This window comes from Canis lupus, chromosome 20 (assembly GCF_011100685.1).
Source record: "Canis lupus familiaris isolate Mischka breed German Shepherd chromosome 20, alternate assembly UU_Cfam_GSD_1.0, whole genome shotgun sequence".
Classification (NCBI taxonomy): Eukaryota; Metazoa; Chordata; class Mammalia; order Carnivora; family Canidae; genus Canis; species Canis lupus.
The window spans coordinates 53,931,700-53,953,639 of NC_049241.1; the positions used below are offsets into that span (position 1 = coordinate 53,931,700).

A 21,940-nucleotide genomic window follows, 5' to 3' on the forward strand; every position below is an offset into this window, starting at 1 on the left:
CTCCGACCGTCTCACAAGGCACGCCCCTTGGATTTTCTTTTTTAATTCTTTAACCACAAGGGAGCGCTAGGCTCCTTCACTTGGACATTACCCCCTACCTCCTGACTGTACCAAAACTAGGACGGAGGAGGTCAAGAAAAAGTGGCTCCCCTCAGCTCCTCCTGAGCCTCGAATCTCTTCCACATTTGCGGGGGTTGGGGAGGGGGCGGGGGTAGAGTGGGGAGGGGGTGAGGAGCTGAGCTTAGAAATCACCCGCTTTGTGATCCCATGGGCACCGAAACTTTTCATCCCCAACCATCCTGGGCGCTCTAATGAGTCCATTTCCTCATCTGTAAATTGGGTGACAGTCACCTTCACCGTTTAGAATTATGGTAGGGATCAGAGCGATGTGGGGCTGCGCAGATGAAAGCGAGGAAGACAGGATGGCGCTTCAGGGCTCCGGGTATGAATCCGCACCTCCGCCACACTCACAAGCCGAGTCGACCTGGGCAAATGGCTTAGCTGCCCCGTGCCTCAGTTTCTCCATCTGGAAAATGGGGGTGATGAAAATGGTACCTACTTCACTGAGAGGTCGATGTAAAAAATAAATGCGTTGAAGCAGGTCAAGGAAGCAGAACAGTCCTGGCACGTTAAGTGCTCAGTGGGTGTTAGTGAGGCTGCTGCTTTCGCTGTTATCATTGTGCACAAGCCCCTCAATAAACGTGGCCAGAGCGTCCTCCCTCTGGTTCCAGAACACTCCCCCATTCTTTCCAGGCTTGCTCCAAGCATCAGGATGGAAGCCCCCGTCCCACCAGGGAAACCACCTGAATGTCTCCCCCCCACCCAGAGTCCAGCTCATCTCCCTCGTCCTGTTACACGGGGAGGCTGTTGTGTTTCCACGCATTTGCCTCCACAAAACCCGACACCCAGTGGAGTTCCCTTCCGGGAAACCCAGGGGGGCGGTCTGGAGGAAGCGCACCTCTCTCTGCGTCACAGCAGCCGCCACCCCGCGCTGCTAGAGAGCCCGTAAGAGGCAGCCCGGTCCCCGGGCGGGACCCCGTGGGCGAGGACAGAGACGCCCCTTCCCACGTCCCTAGGGCTCGGGGGTACTTAAGCGCCTGCCCGCGGGGAATGCATGAGCCGAGCTCTAAGGGGCGGGGCTAAGGGGGGGCGAGGAGCGTGTGGGCGTGGCCAGCCTAGGGGCGTGGCCAGGCTCCAGGTGGCCCGGCCCCCCACGGGGACCCACGGGGTTCCCGAGGGGGCGTGGTTTATGGGAGCAGAGTTTCTCCAAAGGGGGCGTGGCCAGCGCCCGGCACCGCTGTAAGGGGGTGGGGCGGGGACGAGGGGGCGGGGCGAGAGCCGGGAGGCCGCCGTCGGAGGCGGGTCCTCGGGGGCGGAGCCAGGTGCAAGGGCTCGGTGACCCACGGGCGCGGCCGGAGAAGGTGGGGCCGGTGGGGGGGAGGGGAGGGCGGGCCTCCACCTTCCCCGGCCCTGCCCCAGCCTCTCGCGAGCTCCGCGGGTCCCGGCCCAGGTGAGTGAGGGGCCCCAGGCACATCCAGGATCAGAGGGATATTGGGGTGGGGAGTCCTCTCTTCTCCAGGTGGGGCCACCGGCCCGCAGGGAGGACCTGGGTGTCGGTCCATGAGCAGCCGCGGACGCAGAAGGGGCGCCGAGTGCCTGATTGGGTCGCTGTGCGTCACGCGTGTCCGTGTACCTGGGCGTACCTGGGAGTGCTCCTCCGAGCGTGTTTCCTGTGCAACGCGAAGAGCCTCCCTGCTCCCACTTTGCCCGAGCAATCTTTTTAAAGTCTCCTTCCCTTGATTGAGGGCTCAGCTCCCATGTCACCCGGTGGGAGAGACCTTCCTGGCTACGTGTTATTTACCGTGGCCGCCGCCTCCAGCCTTCCTTAGCACACCGTCTTCAGTGATTACCCGTGGGCGTTATCGTCTTCGTTCGTTGTGCTCTGTTTATTGGGTGTCTTGCCCACCCGACGGCACAGGGCAGAGCCTTCATCTCATTCATCACTGTGTCTCCCGGGTCTAGAACAGGTTCTGGAACACAGCAAGGTCTCAACCAATCAGTGTTTGCTCAATGTCAAGTTTGGGTACCGGAGTCTGTGTCCATGTGTCTATGTGTAGGCAGGCGGCTGCCCCCCTGCATGTGTGTGCACATATGTGTGCTCTATAGGGCATGAATAACCCCCTTCTTTTCTCCATGCTTGCCCCTACCCCTCTTCCTGATTCTCCCTTCCCCTCTCCCCTGCCCAAATATCCAGAAATTATTCCAAAGGATGAGGGGCAGGAGGATGATTTAGTTGGCCTATGTCTGACCTGCACCCTCTCTGAGCTCCTCCCTCATGCAAACTCCCCTCCACCAAGCTAACCGGAGCGTTGTCAGTGACCCCCCTGCAAGGGTGCTAAAGATGGCACAAAACAGAGGAAGCTGACATTGGGGGACTCAAGACAGAGGCTGGCCTGGCCCAGCTGACAAACAGGAAGTACGCAGGCATCCAGGAGACACACCTGGTGTTCAGGTATGCAGCACCTGGAGCCAGGTCCCTGCCCAGCTCCCCGCCCCTAAAGCCACCTGAGGCAAGTCTGGTAACTCCTCGCTGGCTTCTGGCACTCAAGGCCTTGCTGACTCAGGATGAGAGAATCCTGGTGCTATTTCCCTGTACACCCAGGCAGGCCCAGAACACCGTGGGATGGAGGAAGTGAGAAGCAGACCGCCAGCTTCCTTCCCGTCCAGGGCAGGTTTTCTCCACCAGATGCTGGAGATACACCGGGCCTCGGGCCTGCACAATATCAAGGGAGTCCTAAAATGTCAGAGACCTAAATTTGACCGTAATAATAACAAAGCATATCAGCTTCGGCTCCAAAATGTAAGAATCTGCAAATGCAAAATTGCTGTTTGCTGACATTTCTACAAAATGTCCTTGAAAATGATATTGCATTGGAAGGATTGGAAGGACACCTGGCTAGCTCAGTTGGTAGAGCGTGTGACTCTTGGTTTGCAGGTCGTGAGTTCGAGCTCCATGTTGGGCATAGAGATTACTTAAAACTATAATAATAACAAATAAAATTTTTTAAAATGGTGTTACATAGGAAAGCCTTGTATGGGTTAGATTTTCTTACAACTTAAGAATTCTTGAGTGTACACATAGATTGCTAAGAAGCTAGAGATTAGTAAAATAAATTTGCTCTGGCCTGGAAGGTTCTTTCACCCACCTGGCTTCGCTCCCTCAAAATTCTCCCAGTTGTTACTGATGAAGACCTCCACGAGCCACCCTATGGAAAATCTTATCTCTACCATTTCATGTCACATCCCTGGCTTTATTTTTCCACTTATCTCTTTCTGATCTATCTACTCCTTCGTCTACTTATTTATTTTCTTTATTGCTGTCTCCCCCACTAGAACAGCAGCTCCCCAAGGGCAGGGATGCCCCTGTTTTGTTCACTGCTGGGCCTCTAGCTCCCAGCAGCACCTGGCACATGGTGGGTCCCCCCTAAATATTAGTTTGAGTGAATTAGTTCATGAAATTTCTATAAAACGCAGCATCATGTCATCTGCATCAAAATTGCATTACATTTGAAAGCAGTGCCTAAGCCCCGGTGGTGCAGCGGTTTAGCGCTGCCTGCAGCCCGGGGTGTGATCCTGGAGACCTGGGATCGAGTCCCACGTCGGGCTCCCTGCATGGAGCCTGCTTCTCCCTCTGCCTGTGTCTCTGCCTCTCTCTTTCTGAATGAATAAATAAATAAATCTTTAAAAAAAAAAATGAAAGCAGTGCCTAGGTCTTCTCCCTTTGCAAGGATCCCAGTGAATGCATGAGTGTTTCCATGAGGTCACAGCCAATTCTAAATTAAAGTTTAAATTTTATAGTATGTATAGTATGAATCTAGAACATATATATATATACACATATATATAAACAAAATCTAGTGTGTATTTTTTTTACTATAAGTAACTTGTTTAATTTAGAATATGGTTATATGTTACATGTTAGAATATGTATAGAGAGAGAGAGAGAGAGAGAGTTGGCATTTTAAGGTTTGATAGGATGTGGGCTGCAGTCTCCAAAACTAAGAGGAATGTGGAAGGGCTGACCCAGCCACTCAGGAAGCTTAGGAAGCAGCAATAACTATTCCCATTTTACAGATGTGGAAGACTGAGGACTGTTGAAAGTACAGAGTTCAGCCCCTGCACCCTCTGCCCCCAAGAGCTCCATGCAGGTGCCACAGGATGGAGAGGACTTTGCCAGCCAGCCGTGGTACCACGGCCCCCTATCCCGTCAGGTATCTCTGCTTCCTACAGGGCCTCAGCACCATCTGATGGGGAGCCTCTTGCCCTTGACCTGCTGGGAACTTCTGGGTCCAGGATGGGGGACTTAAGGTCTATTGGATGGGGTGGCTGAGGGTCTCGAGACTGTCTTGAAGCTTGGTTGGTACAATGGCGTGTTCCCCAACCCGACTCCTTGGCTTTGCTTGTCTCTCCATCTGGGTCCTAGGCACCTGTGGCCACCAGAGCCCCATATCCCTCTTTTATCACCTTCAGTGATTACTCTTAGACATTATCTTCTTCATTCATGTGTGTTTGTTGTGTGTCTTGCCCATCAGAAGGCGCCGGACAGAGCCTTGGTCTCATTCATCACTGTGTCTCCAGGGTCTAGTTAGGCCCTGGCACACAATAAGGGCTCAATCAGTGTTGAGAACTCTTGGCATCTCCCTCTCAACCCAAATCTCCCCACCCTCCTCTGCAACTCATTTGTCACCCCCAGGAGTCTTGGGACCCTGGGCATCCAATCAAATTGTGAGAGTCAATATTGCTTAGTGGTTAAAATCCCAAACCCTGGAGCCAGACACCCTGGATTCAAATCCCAGCCCTACAACTTACATTCTGTGTGACCTTGGGCAAGGTATTTGACCTATCTGGGCCTCAGTTTCCCCACTCATAAAATGGGGATAATGGTATCTGCTGCCTAACCTTGGTAAAGGATTAAATGAGTTCGTATGTTTTATACCTACAGCAGGGCCTGGCACGTAGTAAAGGCTATATGTGTGTCCACCATATGTATGGTTCACTCCCCAGCCCCCATCACCAACTCCGCTTTGTCTTCCTCTGGTGTTGTGGCCCCCAGCCCCTGTTTTGACACCAGCCACCATGGCTGGCATAAGACTGCTTGAAAATGTTTATAAAGGAAGATTTCCAGGCCACAGTCAGTTTGGAAGGATCCAGTGAATGGTCCTTTATGAAGCCACAAAGCTCAGCGCATTTACTCAGTGTGGATGTTGCATCAGTCAGTGTCAGCTAGCAGCTCTAACAAACATCCCCAAGGTGTCACCAGCCAAACACAACAAATGTTTATGGTCTCGTTCATGTTATAGTACAAGGTGGTTGAGGAGTGGGGAAGGTGGAGCTCCAGAAATAAATCAGGACCCGAGCTCTATCTTGTGGCTTTGCCTTCAACTAGCACTTTGGGAATATCCCCTGACAGATAGGGGACAGAAGCTGTAGGACTGTGCCGGGTCTGGACATTCTGGGCAGCACTTCTGCCCTCCTCCTTTGGCCAGATCGTGTCAGATGATGTCTAACTGCAGGGGAGCCTGGGAAATGTACTCCAGAAGTGTGCCCATGAGAAAATGGGAAATGGTTTGGTGCAAAACCACCCAGTCTCTGGGGTGGCTTTTTTTGGGTGGGGGGATGGAGGTAAGGAATCACTATGAATGGCTCATCTGGGCTCATGGCTAAGTCCTCTACCCCCTGCCCTCCATCCCCAGAAGGCTGAGGCCCTCCTGCAGCAAGATGGGGACTTCCTGGTTCGTGCCTCCAGATCCCGTGGGGGCCACCCAGTGATCTCCTGCCGCTGGCAGGGCTCAGCCTTACACTTCGAGGTGCTCCGTGTGGCCCTCCGTCCCCGTCCAGGCCGGCCCACAGCCCTCTTTCAGCTGGAAGATGAACGTTTCCCAAGCCTGCCCTCCCTAGTTCTCAGCTATGTGACTGGGCAGCGTCCACTGTCCCAAGCCACAGGGGCTGTGGCCTCCAGGCCCGTGATACGACAAGGACCTATTCGACGCAGCTTTAGTGAGGATACCCTCCTAGAGAGCCCAGCTCGGATAGAGCTGCCCAGGTAATCACAGACTCCACCTCTGGTGACACCTGATACCCCTAGAGTTTCTCCACCTGTGCAGTAACTGTTACTGACATTTGGGGCTGGATTGATTGTGGGGGGCTCTCCTGTGCATCATAGGATGTTGAGCAGCACCCCTCGTCTCTAGCTACTAGGTGCCTGTAGAATCCTCTCCCCTCCACCCCCTGGCTGTCACAACCCAAAGATGTCTTCTGATGCTGTCAGTTGTCCCCTGGGGGGGTAGAGCACCCTGGTTGGGGCCACTGCTCCTGAGTGACTAGATAAAGGGTTTTCTGGGCATCGGTGGGGGCTGCCCTGCTCAGGGTGGGACTACACATCTCCCTCATCTCTTCCAGGGCTAGGAAGCGGAGTGACAGTCAGCCCGCAGGTTTGGAGCACATGGGGCTGTCAGGAGAAGACCACTCAGGACCAGGTAAGGGTCTACCAGGACAGCACATGGTCCAGAGGTTGCTCTGCTGCTCACTGCCTGACTGGTATTGCACAGGTGGATTAACCTCTTGGAAAATGGGCTCAATCAGCTTTCAAAACTGTCCTGGTGATTAAGAAATACACAGGAGCTCTGTAGGGGCTTAAAAATGGAGGGTTTAAGATTATTTCCAGAAGTTCTATGTGTTCTGATCACAGCTGACCTCTCAAATAACTCCAGCCACACAGTCTCGTGCCTGCCTCTGGGTCTTTGCACCTGGTCTTCTGGCCATGGGAAAGCCCATTCCCCTAATCTTTTCCTGACTGACTTCTCATTTAACTCGAGTTCTTCAAAGTAGCTGACCCTGGCCATCCTACCTAAAGGAAGGTTCTCCTTGTGCCCTCTCTGCCCCGTCTGCCCTGCCTCCCCTCATTCATCATGAACCCTCACTGCATGCCAGCCGCTGTATGAAGTGCAGAGATACATCACTCAACAAGAAAAATAAAGGTCTCTGGTGGTGCCAACATCCTACTGGAGGAAGATGGACATCGATAATTGAGTTGGCTTGGGAGTAAAATTTAAAAGCAGAACAGAGTCAGGGAGACTGGAATAGGGGGAATGAGAGAATTATAATTTGAAGTAGTAGGACAGGCCACGTGGAGAAAGATTTGAAAGAGGGGAAGGAGGAAATGATGTGAATATCTGGGGGGTGAGAGTGGCCCAGGCAGAAAGAACAGCCTGTGCAAAGGTCCTAGGGCCAAAACAAGAACTTCAGCTGTTCATCAACCAAAAGGATGTGGCTGAACCATCTGGGGCTCAGATTTCAGGGGCTTTTTTTTTTTTTTTTTTTTTTTTTTGGCTACTGTGAAGATTTTGGCCTTTACCCAGAGTACCTAGAACCATGGGAAAGTGTTAAGTCTCTATAAGAAGGTCTATTTTATAGGCTTGGTAAATACAGAGTCTTCCAGAAGCCTGGGTGCAGCTTGAAGTTCTAATAACCACAGGAGTAAACAGGCCACAAACTTAACAAAAGACATCATTTGAGAGTTTGATGAATTCAGTTTCTTGGATGCTTTTGTAGTTTTGTATTTTGAATACTTTTTTCGTTTTTCTTTCTTTCTTTTTTTTTTTTTTTTTTTGAATACTTTTTTTCTGTGTTAGTTTTGTAGTCAGTGCTTACCACCTTCAGGGGGGCAAACACAAGGAATTCAGATTTAAATTGTAGCATTCAGACTACACACAGAAGTATTAAAGAAAGTTCATTTTAAAACCATTGATAAGTGTGTAGCATTTGTATCAATGAAGCCTTTAGGTTCAAAACCACACCAAAATACCCAGTCATTGACTAGATGTCCGGGAGGACGGTAGCCCATGAAGCCCCCCACCCATCCCATCCAGCTATCTTTTGTGTCTACCCCCTTCACTCTTCTTGTTTGACCCCCAGGAGCCTCACCTGTGCCCACATGTGCCCTCCCTCGGATGGGTAGTGACCCGGTGTTGCTGAAGACGCCAGCTTCTCTGGGGTCTGTTGTTGATGGCCTCAGGGCCTCCGATGGGCAGCTTCATGCCAAGGCACCAAACAAACCACCTCGAACACCCTCACTGGTGCTGCATGATGCATCTGGACGCCCCCCAACATACTGTGAGCTGGTACCCCGAGTGCCCAGTGCCCAAGAAACACCCACTGGCCACAGTGGCCCAGAGACAGAGGCCTCATGGTGGGAAGCCAATGAGGAAGAGGAGGAAGAGGACAGAAGCTTTGCAAGACCAAAGGCCGAGGTCTTTTTCTGCCCCCCTAACAACCTCTTCTGCCTGCTGGGCCCCCAGAATCGGCCCCTGGAACCTAAAGTCCTGAGTACTCTCCGTGACCTCTTCCTGGAGCACCATCCTGGGAGCACAGCCCTCCACCTATTATTGGTGGACTGCCAGGTGGGTCACTCCTCCCCAAACAGGGGCTGAAGCCAGGCCAAGGCACCTCAAGCATATACTTATTCTTTTCAGTTGACCTCCCCACTAACCCTCCTGCCCAGGCTACAGGCCTCCTAGGAGTGACCAAGGCTCAGCGGGGCGCCATGGGGGTCACCTCTGGCCTGGAGCTGCTCACACTTCCTCATGGGCATCGCTTGAGGTTGGAGCTTCTGGAGAGGTGAGCGGGCCACCCGGAATCCCCAGGGTCCTCAAACCTCCCCCCATTCACGGACCCCTAAGGAGGAGGGGAAATGGGCAAAGCTACCCCCCCACACACACACATCTCTCACCTCCAAGTTACAAAGCTCCCACTGCCCCCAGGCCCTTGCTCTCTACCTCCGCAGACACGAGGCGCTGGCGCTGGCCGGGGCGCTGGCCGTGCTGGGCTGCTCGGGGCCGCTGGAGGAGCGCGCGGCCACCCTGCGGGGCCTGGTGGAGCTGGCGCTGGCGCTGCGGCCAGGGGCGGCAGGGGACCTGCCTGGACTGGCTGCGGTCATGGGCGCCCTGCTCATGCCCCAGGTGCGTGGGGAGCAGAAATGAGGAGGAAGCCTGAGTGCGGGGCGTGGGGAAGAGGGAAGAGGAAGCATGTTCAGGGCTCCTCCCCCAGGTGTCCCGGCTGGAACGCACGTGGCGCCAGCTCAGGAGGAGCCACACACAGGCCGCGCTGGCCTTCGAGCAGGAGCTGAAGCCGCTGATGCGGGCGCTGGACGAGGGCGCTGGTGAGTGGCATCGCTTGGAGCTGCGCACCCACGTCTAACCAGAATCCTAACCCAGCCCTAGGCCCGCCCTAGGCTCCACCCACTTCGCTCTACGCCCCGCCCTTCGCGCCTGGCTACCCGGCCCCAAGCCTAGGCCCCGCCCCCGCCTGTCCTAGGCTCCGCCCCCGCCCCGGGCCTCGCCCCCGCCCGGTCCCGCCGTGTGCTAGGCTGGAACGTGGGTTTCTGGGCTCCTTTCCCGGGGTCCGCCTCCGCCCAGTCTCCCACCCTCTTCACCCTGGGTCCCATCTTCTGCCCGAGCCTAGCTCTGAGCCCTCGCCCGCACAGGACCCTGCGCCCCGGGCGAGGTGGCGCTGCCGCATGTCGTGCCCGCGGTGCGCCTGCTGGAAGGCCAGGAACTCCCGGGGCCGCTAGACGAGAGCTGCGAGCGGCTGCTGCGCACCCTGCACCGGGCGCGTCTGGTGGCCCGGGACGCGCCCCAGTTCCGTGAGGCAGCGGCCCGGCGCCTGCGAGGTGAGTGCTCCCTCTGCTCCCGGCTGCCAGCGGGTCCCGACTCCCCGAGTCCCCCCCACCCGCTGCATGCTCTAACCCGGTACCCGAAAACCCACCGGGCCAGGGACCGGAGCCTCTGGCCACGCCTCCCAGAGTTCCACCCAGACTGGGACGGCCCGGCCCCCGGGGAGATCTCACCCCAAGTCCGAGTCGCAGCCAACAGTCTTGACAGCAATAGCGCTCTCCACCCCAAAAGGCTTGGCCCCCGGCCCCGGAGCCACGTCCACAAATTCCCACTTCCCCGCTCCCACCTGAAGCGGCCCTGCCCCCGGAGGACCTCGATCCCTCTGACAACGTCTGTCTAGCTGTCTCCAAAATGAGTCAGTCCTTCATCCTGGGAGGACAGCCCCCTCCTTGCGCTGAGAGCCAAACCTCCTCCGTGCTGGGTCAGCCCAGCCTCCAGAACCCCCGACCTGGCTTATTCCGCTTTCACCAGCGACCCAGGCACTCCTCTCTCTCCAACATGGCTCAGCGTCCCCCAAAATGTGTCGCGCTGGGCGGCCCAGACTCCAAATCTTCCCCCCCCCCCAGGTGGTTCCATCCCCAGGCACAACCCCTAAGGGGACCCCTCAGCCATCAGGCACCTGGAACAGACTGCCCCCACGCACCCTGGCGTAGCATGCTTCCACCGAGCTCCTGGCCACCCCGCCCCAGTCCTGCAGAGCCCCAGAGAGCCCCCTCCCCTCCGATCCCGCCCAGTTGTCCAGAGCTTCGGGGCAGAGTCCTCCAGGGCCCTGTTGGGACAAAGTTCTGAGGGGAGGAGGCAGGTAGAGGATGGGGCCCAGGCAGGAGCCTGGCCCCGCCCCCAGCCCACCTGGCACCGCCCCTAGGATTCCAGCCGAACCCGCAGCTGAGGGAGGCCCTGACCACAGGCTTCGTACAGAGGCTCCTCTGGGGAAGCCAAGGCGTGGGGGCGCCACATGCCACCCGTCTGGAGAAGTTCCAAAGAGTCCTCAGTGCCCTTTCGCAGCGCCTGGAGCCAGACGTTTGAAAGCACACCCCCTTCTTCAAGCTGGGACACCCAGACTTTGGGGAACCTCCGGGGCCACCAGACCTTGCCCCAAGCCGTTCATGTAGCCAAAGCAGTGGGAACCCATTCTGCCTCACAGAAGGGAGTGCAGATTTACAAAAACCCATACAGCTCCCCCAAAATGTACATGGATCCTAGGGTGTCTGGAGGCCCCATCCCACCTCCCACCCCCACACACATAACCCACAAATGCAGAACATGAGGCTTTCAAGGGTAGGAGAACCTGCACATCCCTTACTCAGAAGCCAGAGTTCAAATGCTTTTTAAGAGCTCTGTGACTTCCAGCCAATGGCTCAGCCTCTCTGTGCCTTCGACATAAAAACCCACCAGGTTTTATGAGCAAAGCTGTTGTACTTTGTACCGGTTGTCATGGGGGCTTAAAGTTCAGTGTTCAAATGTCAGGTGGAGAATGCCTAGCACACAGGTGCTCAACACTACCTTTTCTCAGTAAAGCTGCAGTAAACACAGAAAGGATGTTCGGGACTTTTCTCCTTATGTCGCAATTACATACAAGCACCACACTCCAGGGAGGTTTTGTCTCATGTGGGCCCAAGTTAACCTCAAGGTCTCCTTCTTCATTCCCTCTGTAGCCAGGAAGGAGGGTGGCATTTGCATATCCAGCCCCAGTAGGTAAATCTAATCACGCGTGGACTCTAAAAGCTTTATAGAATTTTTTATATAAAACAAAATGGCCCTAGCCCAGCGGCAGGAAGAAAAGATCTGAAACACGAGTATGTACATCAATGGTGGAAGGCACAGCGGGTCCATTTGGGATGAGGAGTGGGATGGGGGGCAGCAGGTTACACAGGTCTCAGCTGAAGCCACGGGGGCAGAAATAAAGTGCGTAGGTCCTGGGGCCCCCCGTGGCCCAGAAGCAGCAGCCAACAGCCCCCTTCTTCCCGCCTGTGGCAGGGTTCAGTTGAGCGTGACACGGAGATAGGAGGTGGGCACGTAGCCCTCACCTCCCTGTTTCCGCCTGACCCGGGTCCAGCCGTCGCCTTTGTCCTCTTCCATGAGACTGAGGTCTTCACCCTCGGCCATGGAGATGGTGCCCTCGCTGGACCCTGTCACGGGAGGGGCAGTGGGCTCAGATCTGCTTCGGGTGAGTTTAAACTCAACCTAGCCCAAAAGACCGCCCTCCCCTGAGCAGCTGATGGGACCTACAAGCTGTCCTCACCTTCAAAGTGGTAGATGGCCACACAGTGACCTATGGGGGATGCCGGTTCCTCCTCAAAATCCTCATCAAATTCTGTGTAGATGGGGGCATCCTGACCCTCCTCTGAGAGGGGCTCTTCAGAGCTGATTGGGGAGAGCAAAGCAGGTAAGGACAGGCCTCCTAGGTCCTGGGGACAGACCCTCTCTGGCATCCACACTCACCTCTCCTTGTTATCCTGTGACCCACTGTTGCTGCTGCTGCTGTCTGGTGGGGCGCTGGCTGGGGGGTCTGGAGGCCGGGTGTGGCGGCCCAGGCTGTTCCCCCGGTTGCTCAGGACCCGGCTCTCAGCTTCCGCCAGCCAAGCCTAAGAGGAGGGAGACACACAGTCAATTCCAGGGCAGGATTCTGGGGTCAGCCCCTTCTGGGCCTGGAGGTTTCCTGAGCTCACCCATGCACACCCAAGGCTGTGATGAGAAACAGCTGGAGCACCACCACACCAACACCTCCCTGCCCCCACCCCCCCAGGAAGTGACTCAGCCAGGCCCGCTGGCCCCCACCCCTCCCCAGGGTCTTCCCTGACCTCATACTTCTGCACTTCCAATTTCAGCCGTTCAATGTTGTTCAGGGTTTCTGTGATCCGGGGCTCCAAGCTGGCAGGGTCCCCCATCTGGGGTGTCTTCTCATAGACATCCTTCATTTTCTTCAGGGCTTCTCTAGGATGACACAGACAGATTAGAAGGAACAGTCCCATATGATCTAACAAGCAAAAAAAATACACGCTTTGCTTCAATGAGCCAATAGCAAGAGAAGACAGTTGGTAAATCTCAAACACTAGTGCTTCACCACCTGGGTTCAAATCCTTGGGCATTTCCTTGTCTGTGAGCCTGGGTTAAGTTACTGAACCTCTGTCTCAGTATGCAAATCTGGAAAATGGGGATAATGCATCATTAATCCCACTCATGTGAGTGGTTGCAAAGATTACAACAGTGCCTTTTTTTATTCAGATACATATTGACTACCTACTGCATACCAGGCACTGTTCCAGGCATCAGAAATACAGCCCTGAACAAGAAAATCAGGATTCGGCCCCAGCTCACAGTCTCAGAATTTGGGGATGCCAGTGAATCTATGTAAAGGATCTCAAATAGTGTATGGCATACAGTAAGCACTCTATAAATGCTCAGTACTATCATTAGTCCCTGGTCCCTGTTTCCTCCAAGCCTATGTAGGCAATAGCAGTAACAAGCGTAAACCTTGGCATTTGTCCAACCTGGGTTCAACTTCTCTCCAGTCTTAATACCAGATCCGTGCCACAGATGAGGAAACAAACACAGTGAGGTGCAACAACTAGAATTCAAGGCCAGTCCTGACTCCAAAGGATCCCCCTTCACCCCTACGTCATAAAGACTCTGTAACTACAAAGTTCCAAGTGGAACTTTACACCAATAAAAGTTTCGTACAAGAGGTTCAATGCAATGGCAAAATATAACTTGGCTGCCCGTCCACAAGTGGCCAGCGTCATTCCCATTATGTAAGAGGACTGGGAAGACGATCTCGTTGCTTGGAAGGAGTGAGTACAGCTTTTCCTTTTTTAATCTGGCAGGTTTTTTTATTGTTGATGTTTTAAGTGTTTGAGTTAGTAGATAACCATGATTTTTTTTTTTTTTTTTTTTAGCCAATTACTGTAGTAAAAGAATAATAGATGTCTTTACATTGAACCATCTTTGCATTACTGGGATAACACCCAATTGATCATGACTTGTCTTCAAAAAATATTCTGTTTTTCTTATGGTAAAATACACATAACACGAGAAAGCCCCCACTCGAACCATTTTTAAGTGTACGATTCCACAGCCATTAAGTATATCCACACTGTTGTGCGACCATCTCCACCACGTGCAATATTATTTTTAAAATATATCATTGGATTTGTCTGGCTAGGATTCTCCATCTAAGATCCTAAGTGAAATAAAATGAGTCCAGAATTTGAATTTCTTGATTCTTGCTAAATGATAGGGGAATTGATTCCACCAGCCTCCTAAGTGAGCTGACACCTTTTCACTCTTTTTTTTTTGTTTGCTGGAATGAATGGTTTCCTTTTAAGTGTGGTAGGAATCACCTATAAAACCACTGGGCTTGGGGCTTGTTAGGGAGAGTCTGGAGTACCATTTCAGTACAGTTCATTTATTATTTTATTTTGTTCCTTGCCTGCCTGCCCCAAACCTTACCTCTGGTCGACCTCCTTCTGCAGCTCACGATTCCGTTCTTCCAGGTGCTGCTGAAGTCGCTTTCTCTGCTGCTCTGGGGGCAAGTGGCTGAAATCCTCCGTCACCACTGTCTGCAAGGTGGCAAGAGGACTGAGTTCGGGGGGATTGGGGATTCTCAGCTTCTATGCTCTAAGACACTGCTATGACATACCAAGTCCACCTTCCTCCCCACCCAAGGTTCTTTGGGGGCAAGGCCATGCACAGAGCAAAGCAGGTCCAGGTCTGGCAACCGGAGGAGGGGGGCCCAGCCGGCTGCAGGAAGCGAGCCCAGGGTACCACCACCCAGCCACTGGGTGGGCTGGGGCCGCCCCCTCCTACTCCCCTGGAGGCCTCACTTACCCCACGGCTGCCTCGAAGGCTGCGGAAGGATGCTAGCCGCGGTTTGACCGACTTACTGATCTCACTCAGTATGGCCAAGGGGTCGAGGCCGGAGCGAGGGGATGGGGGTCCGTTAGGCAATGCCGAGGGCAGGGGGCCCCCCAGGGGGGAGAGGGGTGGGGGGCGTGGCTACCGGCGGGGGCAGGGGAGGGGGTGGGTCACAAGGGGTTGGAGGATGTAGAGAACGAGGATGGACGGACGGACGGACATAATAAAGAAAAAAGAAAAAACAAAATGGAGAAAAGAAAAGAAAAAAAACGGTAAGAAAACCACAACTCAAGATGCACAATCACACACAGAAAATGCATGCAAAGAGCAACACAAAAATCTGGGAGGTGGTGGGGAGGGCATTAGACTGTGAGCCGGAAGGCCAGACCCCTCCCTACCCCCTTATGTTATCCCTTCCTTGAATTCTATGTCCAGTACCTAGCATGGGGCTGGAGGGGAGCAGGGGCAGGGAGGCCCCGGGTTCTGTCCACCCAGCTTTCTGAGCTCACAGTCTAGAAAATACAGGGAGATGCATGCGGGAATCAAGGTCTCAGATGGGTATATGGCTACAGAGGTCAAAGGCAAGCTGAGAGAAAGGTAGAAGGCATGAAGTATCAGAAGGGTTACAGGTGGGGTTTAAGCTGGGGGAGTCTGTTGTACAAACTGAGGGGAGGCTATCAAATTATATGTCAAGAGGGATCAAGAATATATAACAGGGCTCATGAGAAATAAACTAAGGGTGGGGGGTGAGGGTCTAAGGTATAAAACAGGTATGTGCTTGACATTACAAGCCAAAATCCCAAGAAAAAACAGCCTGAGGGTCAGGGGCCCAAGGACCCACTGGCAGGATGGAGAGAGACTCAAGGGGAGTCCCTAGGACAAGTCCCTCAAGCCCTCATCCAGCCCTGAATCCCAGAAGCAGGTCTTCTCCCAGCATCCCGAGAAGCAGCAGACAGACGCCACGGGCCCCCTCCCTGCACCCCCCCTCAGCCTTGGGGGACTCCCAGGCCGATCACCCGGCCGCCTCCCTTCCCTCCAGCCTGGGCCAGCAGCCAAGAGGCAAATTCCTGCCCGGGACTCAGCGTCCCAGCGGCTGGGGCTGACTCAGTGGGGGCCCCCCTGTCCCCACTCACACTCCCCTTCCCAAGGGCCCCGGCCCCCACCTTGTTCTTCTTGCCGAAGGGCCAGCGCTTGGCACGGCTGCGGCCCGGGCCTCGGAGCTCAGGCCGTCCATCGGAGGGGGTGCCCAGGCTGCTGTCTGAGGGCACGCGGTTCATGGGCTGGCTGAAGTCTTCAAATTCCACGTCACCAGGGCGGGCAAAGCCTGACTTGTGCAGCTCGATCAGGACCTGGGAGTCCTGCAGGAGGGAGCAGGGGCAAGCAGTCAGGGGCAAGACCAGATGCCTAGCCTCTGGGGTCCTTCAACTTCCCACCTGTCAGCCCACTCGCCCAGGACCAGATACACACGTTCTTGGCATCTACAGCATCTGCGGCCACCTTCATGCCCTCCAGACACTTGGCGATGATGGGCACCACCTGCAGCTCAGCCTCGGACAGGAGCCCATACCCGGCCCCCAGGTGGGTGGCCCGCCGCTCATCCATGTCCTGCAGCTTCTGCAGAGACAGAGGCAGGGGCGCTAATGGGACCAGCAGCAGCGATTCAATCCGCAAACACGATGGGGTGCCACACTGGCCCCAGCCCCAAGCCTAGTCTGGTGGGGAAAACACAAAATCGAAGAGACGTCCAGCCCGGGGTGGCCAGAGGATCTAAGAGGGGAGTTTGAGGAGCACCAGCCTCGCCTAGGGAGTCAGGAAAGGATTCTCAAAGGAGGTGACCACGAAGCCAGGGCTTTGAACCCACCGAGAGCACACCCAACATAGATATTGCCAGTCCCAGGTGGAGGAGAGCAAGAGACTAAAGATGAAGACAGGAAATTTGAGGCCTTTCAGAGGGACTGTTAGAGCTGGGGCTTAGAAGAATGAATAGGAGTTTCAGAAAAAAAGAAAGACATCCTGGCAGAAAGAGTTAGAGACAGAGCTCACTGCTGTTTTTAATTCCCTTCCAATTTAGAGATCGGGACATTGCAGCTAAGGTTTTGACAAATGTGTAAGAGTCGGGTAACTGTATTTTTCAGGAGGGTAGGCTGGGGGCTTAGAACACTCACATCAAAAATCTGGGGCATCTGGGAAAAATAGAAGTGGGCCTGGTCTCGGTTGAAGCGCTGGAGCTGGGCTGCATACTCATTTTTGCTCTCCTCTGCCATGTGACTTCGAAGGTGGGCTTGTTGCTTGGCCTGAGGAATATCGAGGCAGGGGTCACGGCCAGGTTCTGCACCCACCCCCCAACCAGACCTCCAAACCATCCCAGACCCCACAGGTACCTTCTCCACATCAGCCTTGGTGGCATTAATATCCTGATCGAGTCGCTCAGCGGTCTGGGCTGCCTTTTCAGCCTCCCGGCAGTCCCGTTCAAACTTGCGCTTACTCTGCCAGGGACAGAACCAGAAGGAGGAAGTAGGTGAGAAATCAAGGTTTCAGAGACTGGTGGGACATCACCCAGCAAATGCAGGGCAACAGGCATGCTGGGAACCCATGGGACAGAGGGGCCCCAGGCCAGACAATGCAGGCAGTTCCATGGATCAGCAAACCCTCAGCCAGCTCCTTAGGGCCAGAGGTACCCATCTCCACGCCCCCAGACTCACATTCTCCAGCTGTTTGAAGCCACTTTCCAGCTGCTGCTGAGCCCGACGGCCTTCCTGAAAGTGCTGTGCAAAACGGAGATGGTTAGGCTCACCTGGGTCGAGGTAGCAGTCCTCAAGACCCAGAGAGGGGATCCCTCACCATCTTTCTCTCCTGTTTCATCTCCTGTGAGTACTTGGCCAGCTCGAGACACACACGGACGCTGAGGTTCTCAGCCACCAGCTCGCGCTGGCCCGCAAAGTCATTCACCTCCTGGAGAATCTGCACAAAGGACTGCTGCTGGCTGAACCTAGGGTAAGATGGGCAGAGGCAGCAAGCCAGGGTCAGGAGGCCACCCCCGCCACCCAGGGAAGCCAGATGCCCTAGGACCCACCTCCATATGGGAACGGGAAAGCCCCAACACATTCCTCCTGGAAGCAATCATAAATTCTGGTTCATATCCCTTACCCCAAACCCTTCAGTGGGATGCATTTTGGAACTCAGAACTTTTCAGGTTCAGAAAGGGGATATAATGCTTATACCATCTTTTATGCAGCACCCCAGTGGGGTCAGGGGCAGCATCCTGAATCAAACACCATAAATATTTTTGCAGCGAGAGATATTACTATTCACAGTAAGAAGAATAAAAACCAAGGACGTGATGAACGTGAAGTCAGGTCAGAGGCTGCTGCCACACAAGCTACCAAAACAATTTTTTCACTTCTAGAGCTCTTTGGATTCGGGAACTGGGGATGTGGCAAAAAGCGAAATGCTCCTATGGTGGACTAACTATGGGCTAGGCACTGCTTCAGTGCAAGATCTGTTATTCTCTGCATGAGCCGTACAAGATCATCATCATCATCCCGTTTCACAGGTGAGGAAAACAGGCACAAAACATAAATCAATGACCCAGAGTCACTTGTTGAGTGAGTGCTGGAGCCCCGCTCAATAGAAGAGGCAAATGGAAAACTCAAGTCAATTGCCCAGAGTCGTAGGGCTGGAAAATAACAGGATTTCGATTCCAGCACAGGTGATCCAGGTTCTCCATCCATGCTCATTCCTCTAGGTGGGAAATGAAGCAAAAGGTGAGGGCCTTACCGCCTAGCTGGGGGAGAGGAAGTAAGACCAACACACGCTCCCCAGGCGCCCCCAAATCTAGCCTGGCAATTCCTCTCCATCCTTACTTGGATTCTGGGTCATCCTTGGCAGGTCTCTTGGGCAGGTATTTTTTCACCAGGCTCCTAATGGAGAGAGGCAGAAAGGCTGAGCCCCCAGCCCTCCAACAGCTTCCCCAAGCCCCAGGCCGGTCCCCCCTAGGGTCTCACCTCAGTTGCTTTGCATAAGCCTGCTCCACCTCGGTCCGCTCTTTCACGAATTTCACATATCTGTCCAACAGGTCCAGGCCCCACTGCGTGTGACGCTCGAGCACCTCAAACTGATCCTGGAAGCGGGCGGAGGATTCGGGATCGTGACGTCGGGACCCCACCGCCCGCACACCAGGCGCCTGAGAAGCCTCAGGGCTCGGAGCTAGGAGAAGGTGTGGCTTCCCGGCCCCGCCCCGGCGCGGCGCGGGGGGAGGCAGGAAACCGGCGGGAACCCCCTCCCCTTCCCGGGAAGGGCCAGGGAACAGGGGCGGGGCCCCGGCCGGACTACGGGGTCCCGGCCTCCAGACCGCCAAGAGGGGTGTGGAATGGGGCAGGGCCACTCCCCCCTGCCCCGGCTCCCCTAATCCCCCCTCCCAAGATTCCGGAAAATCCGGCCGGCCCGGCGTGAGTCAGGACCAGAGGGGCAGGATTCGCCGCAGCTCGGGGGGCCCCAGAATGTCCAGGGGCCAGGCACCATGTTCCCCGGGTCGCCATGCTTCCCGGGGTCCCCCGCACACACGTGACTCCGTTTCCCCCACTGACCCCACTGCACCTCCGAAAGAAATTCCAGAGTTGTGGGGGAAGGAATCTGGTTACCCCCTCTGCATCCAGGAACCCAGGGATGCCACCGCCCCCATAAAAAGGAGGGGTCAGAGGTCCTGGCTAGAATAAGGGGAAATTTCTGGGGCTTCCAGAGCAGAGGTCAGAAGCAGCCTGGGGGCGGCCCCTCCCAGTGCCTGGGGCGGGATGGGGGAGGGGGCTGCGAGGCCAAGCCTCGCAGCCCCCTCCCCCCTAGCGCGACCCAAGCCCCAAGGTGTTGATTGGAGCCTCCGAAAGGCGGTCAGAACTTCCAGGTCCCACGTGGGCTTGGAAGTGGCCACAGGGTCCCCTCCCCCGCCCAAGCCGGACAGGCGGGCTGCGGGCAGGGACCCAGGGGCCGTAAGATAAGCCGCCGGCCCAGCCAGGGTGCTCAAAATAGGTGACCTCGCCCGGCCGCCCCGGCCTGGTCCCAGGACTCCTGCCCTCCTCACTCGGAACCCCGCGCTCAGTTTCCCGACTCGGCGGCTGCAAGGTCGCCCTTCGCCCCGGGCGTCCTGAAACGCCCTGGGCAACTCCGAGGGAGGGCGGAAAGCGGGGACTCCGGGGGTCTCCGAAGGGGAAAGCGCCGAGCCCCCGCTAAGGTCGTGCAGGAGCAAAGGAGGGGGGGTCTGAACTCCAGAAAAGGAGAAACTTGGAAGCCGGGCCGATCGGACTCACCCACAGCTCGGTGCCCCAATCCATGCTGCTCCCGCCGAAGCCGCCGCCGCCGCCGCGCCCGGTCCCCGCCGCCCGCCGCCCGCCGCCCGCCGCCGGGAGACTCAGCCTGGAGCGGCGCGCCCGGCCCAGCCCGCCAGGCCCCGCCCCCCCAGGCCCGGCCCCGCCCCCGCAGGCCCTGCCACGCCCCCATCTGCGCGGAGGCCCGAACAGCGCCCTAAAGGCGGGACCCCCGAGGAGGCGGGGCCCAACGGACGCCCCGCCCCCTCTTAAAGGAAAGTTGCCACTAGACGCCACTGGACCGACCCCTTAAAGGACCCCCATCCATTTCCCAAATCCCCCGGACCCCTCTTATCCTCCCCACCCCTAAGTCGCCTGGGACTGTTGTTTTCTCTTTCCTTCAACCATTCCTTAGAGGGACCAAGACATTAAAACCCCAACCCGAGAGGTCCTTCCCCCACCACCAGCCACCCCTTCCCGCACCCCCCCCCCCCCCCCCCCCCCCCCCCCCCGCCGTCGCTGGGAGAACCTGAGGTCACCCCGCTCTTGCGGGCCGGCCCGGCTCCAGACATCTATGCTCGGCCCACTAATGGTCTGGTTCCCTCCGGCCACAGGGCGGATGGGAGGACTTCGATCCTGCCCAGAACGCGTGCCTCCGCCAAGGCCCGGTCCATTAGCACCCCCACCGCATCCTGCCTTCTCCCTCCTCCCGAAGTCTGCGCCGGGAAACTGAGGACGGGCTGTCCTTGGGGCACCGGGCCCAGGTCTTTCCTCGGTCCTCATCCAGTTCGCGCTTCCACCTGCCCATTTTCCAGGCGCATCCGTTTAGACCCAATCAGGTTTCACTGTCCAGACCCCGGTTCCGACTCCACCTCTCCCTCCAGACACTCGGGCCCTGGGGGCACAGAAGTCTGTCACTTCCCTCATAAATGCCTGTTCACACCTCATTAATCTCCTTAAGGCACTGAGATGAAAGGGTAGAGAACCCTGCAGCTCCCACCCTCATCCTCTCCTGCCTTTAGTCCTTAGTGCCAACGGAGGTGACAGACGCCCCGGAGCCCCTGGGGCACAAGTTAGGCCCCAAGCTTCTGGGCTTCCAGGAGGGGAGCCCCAGGAGCCCAGGGGACATCAGCCTGAAATCCTGGGACAGATGGCTCTGTGGGGACCTGGCCCCACCTGCTGGTGGCTTCTGAGCTAGAAAACATCCTGTTGCAAAGTGGGCTGTGCTCCAGGGTTTGGGGGACCAGCTGAGTCAGGGGCTCAGCGTGAGTTCTGCTCTCAGCCGCTTAGCCTGGTATTAGAGTCTCCACACTGGCATCAAACTCAAATTGGAATTGGGATTCGTTCCAAGTCGGCACCACAGTTGGGATAGGATCTCAACCTGGGGTCAGCTTAGCGGAGGGGTCAGCAACCCACTAGGGGGTCGTGGCCACAAACTACGGTCCAGCGGTCAGGCCTCGTCTGGGGTCAGGGCTCCGTCCAGGTTGGGAGGGCTCAACCAGAGATTAACGCTCAGGCTCAGCGTAGGTCGAGGGTCGGAAGGGAGTGGGGAAGTCTGGATTTCAGGTTGATGTCCGGGCTCAGTTGCAGCTAAGGACTCAGCCCGGTTCAGCCCCCGTCCCCGTGGACACCTCCAGCTTGGGATCTGTGGGTGGGTTTCTAGTTGCCTCACTCTAGGGTTAGAAGAGTCTCCGCCTAAGGCTGGAATTCAGCCCAGGGTCATAGGTCATCCTAGGGTCAAGATTGAGCCTGGGGCTAGGTTTCGGCCTTCCTGGATCAGCAAGATTAGAACAGGACAGGCCTCGGCAGACGTGCGTGTTTACCAAAAGCCTGTGCTCTGGCTGGGAGCCACCTCCCCAGGGTAAAGAGGGGAAGTCCGTCCTGAGGGACATTGGGAAATGTAGTTTTTGCGTGCCCTGTTGCGCTGTCTGGTCTTCCTGCATTCTGGGTAATGTAGTCCTGGACCGATCTTCAGTTGGGCGTGGGTGGAGGAATTCCGCTTCAGGGGCGGGATATCGGGTCCAGCAGCACTGGTTAGGTGGACTGTTGAGCCAATTG

At 56.0% G+C, this 21,940-nt stretch overlaps 2 protein-coding genes across 8 annotated transcripts; one reads left to right on the top strand and one right to left on the bottom strand.

The window, feature by feature from the left end:
* Nucleotides 1–1,391: 1,391 nt before the first annotated feature.
* On the top strand, nt 1,392–13,423 carry SH2D3A (SH2 domain containing 3A). Of its 4 annotated transcripts, none has more exons than XM_038567537.1 (10): nt 1,392–1,510; nt 4,135–4,271; nt 5,754–6,103; nt 6,460–6,536; nt 7,975–8,459; nt 8,561–8,676; nt 8,843–9,017; nt 9,106–9,217; nt 9,542–9,727; nt 13,244–13,423. In XM_038567537.1, the coding sequence occupies exons 2-10, from the start codon at nt 4,203–4,205 to the stop codon at nt 13,270–13,272; spliced, it is 1,599 nt and encodes a 532-aa protein (XP_038423465.1). In that variant the 5' UTR covers nt 1,392–1,510; nt 4,135–4,202; the 3' UTR covers nt 13,273–13,423. The 4 variants fall into 4 exon arrangements, with proteins under 4 accessions (XP_038423465.1, XP_038423464.1, XP_038423463.1 ...); XM_038567536.1 differs by lacking the exon at nt 13,244–13,423 and adding an exon at nt 10,597–11,267; XM_038567535.1 differs by lacking the exon at nt 13,244–13,423 and adding an exon at nt 10,605–11,267.
* On the bottom strand, nt 11,453–21,845 carry TRIP10 (thyroid hormone receptor interactor 10). Of its 4 annotated transcripts, none has more exons than XM_038567531.1 (15): nt 21,706–21,845; nt 18,590–18,705; nt 18,449–18,505; nt 17,427–17,574; nt 17,288–17,350; nt 16,967–17,071; nt 16,751–16,879; nt 16,053–16,199; nt 15,749–15,943; nt 14,559–14,726; nt 14,181–14,290; nt 12,533–12,665; nt 12,174–12,316; nt 11,974–12,095; nt 11,453–11,860 (listed from the first exon to the last, which is right to left on the bottom strand). In XM_038567531.1, exons 1-15 carry the CDS (start codon nt 21,823–21,825, stop codon nt 11,712–11,714), a joined length of 1,905 nt encoding a protein of 634 aa, XP_038423459.1. In that variant the 5' UTR covers nt 21,826–21,845; the 3' UTR covers nt 11,453–11,711. The 4 variants fall into 4 exon arrangements, with proteins under 4 accessions (XP_038423459.1, XP_038423460.1, XP_038423461.1 ...); XM_038567532.1 differs by lacking the exon at nt 21,706–21,845 and adding an exon at nt 19,886–19,985; XM_038567533.1 differs by lacking the exon at nt 14,559–14,726 and having other exon boundaries at nt 21,706–21,841.
* Nucleotides 21,846–21,940: the final 95 nt, after the last annotated feature.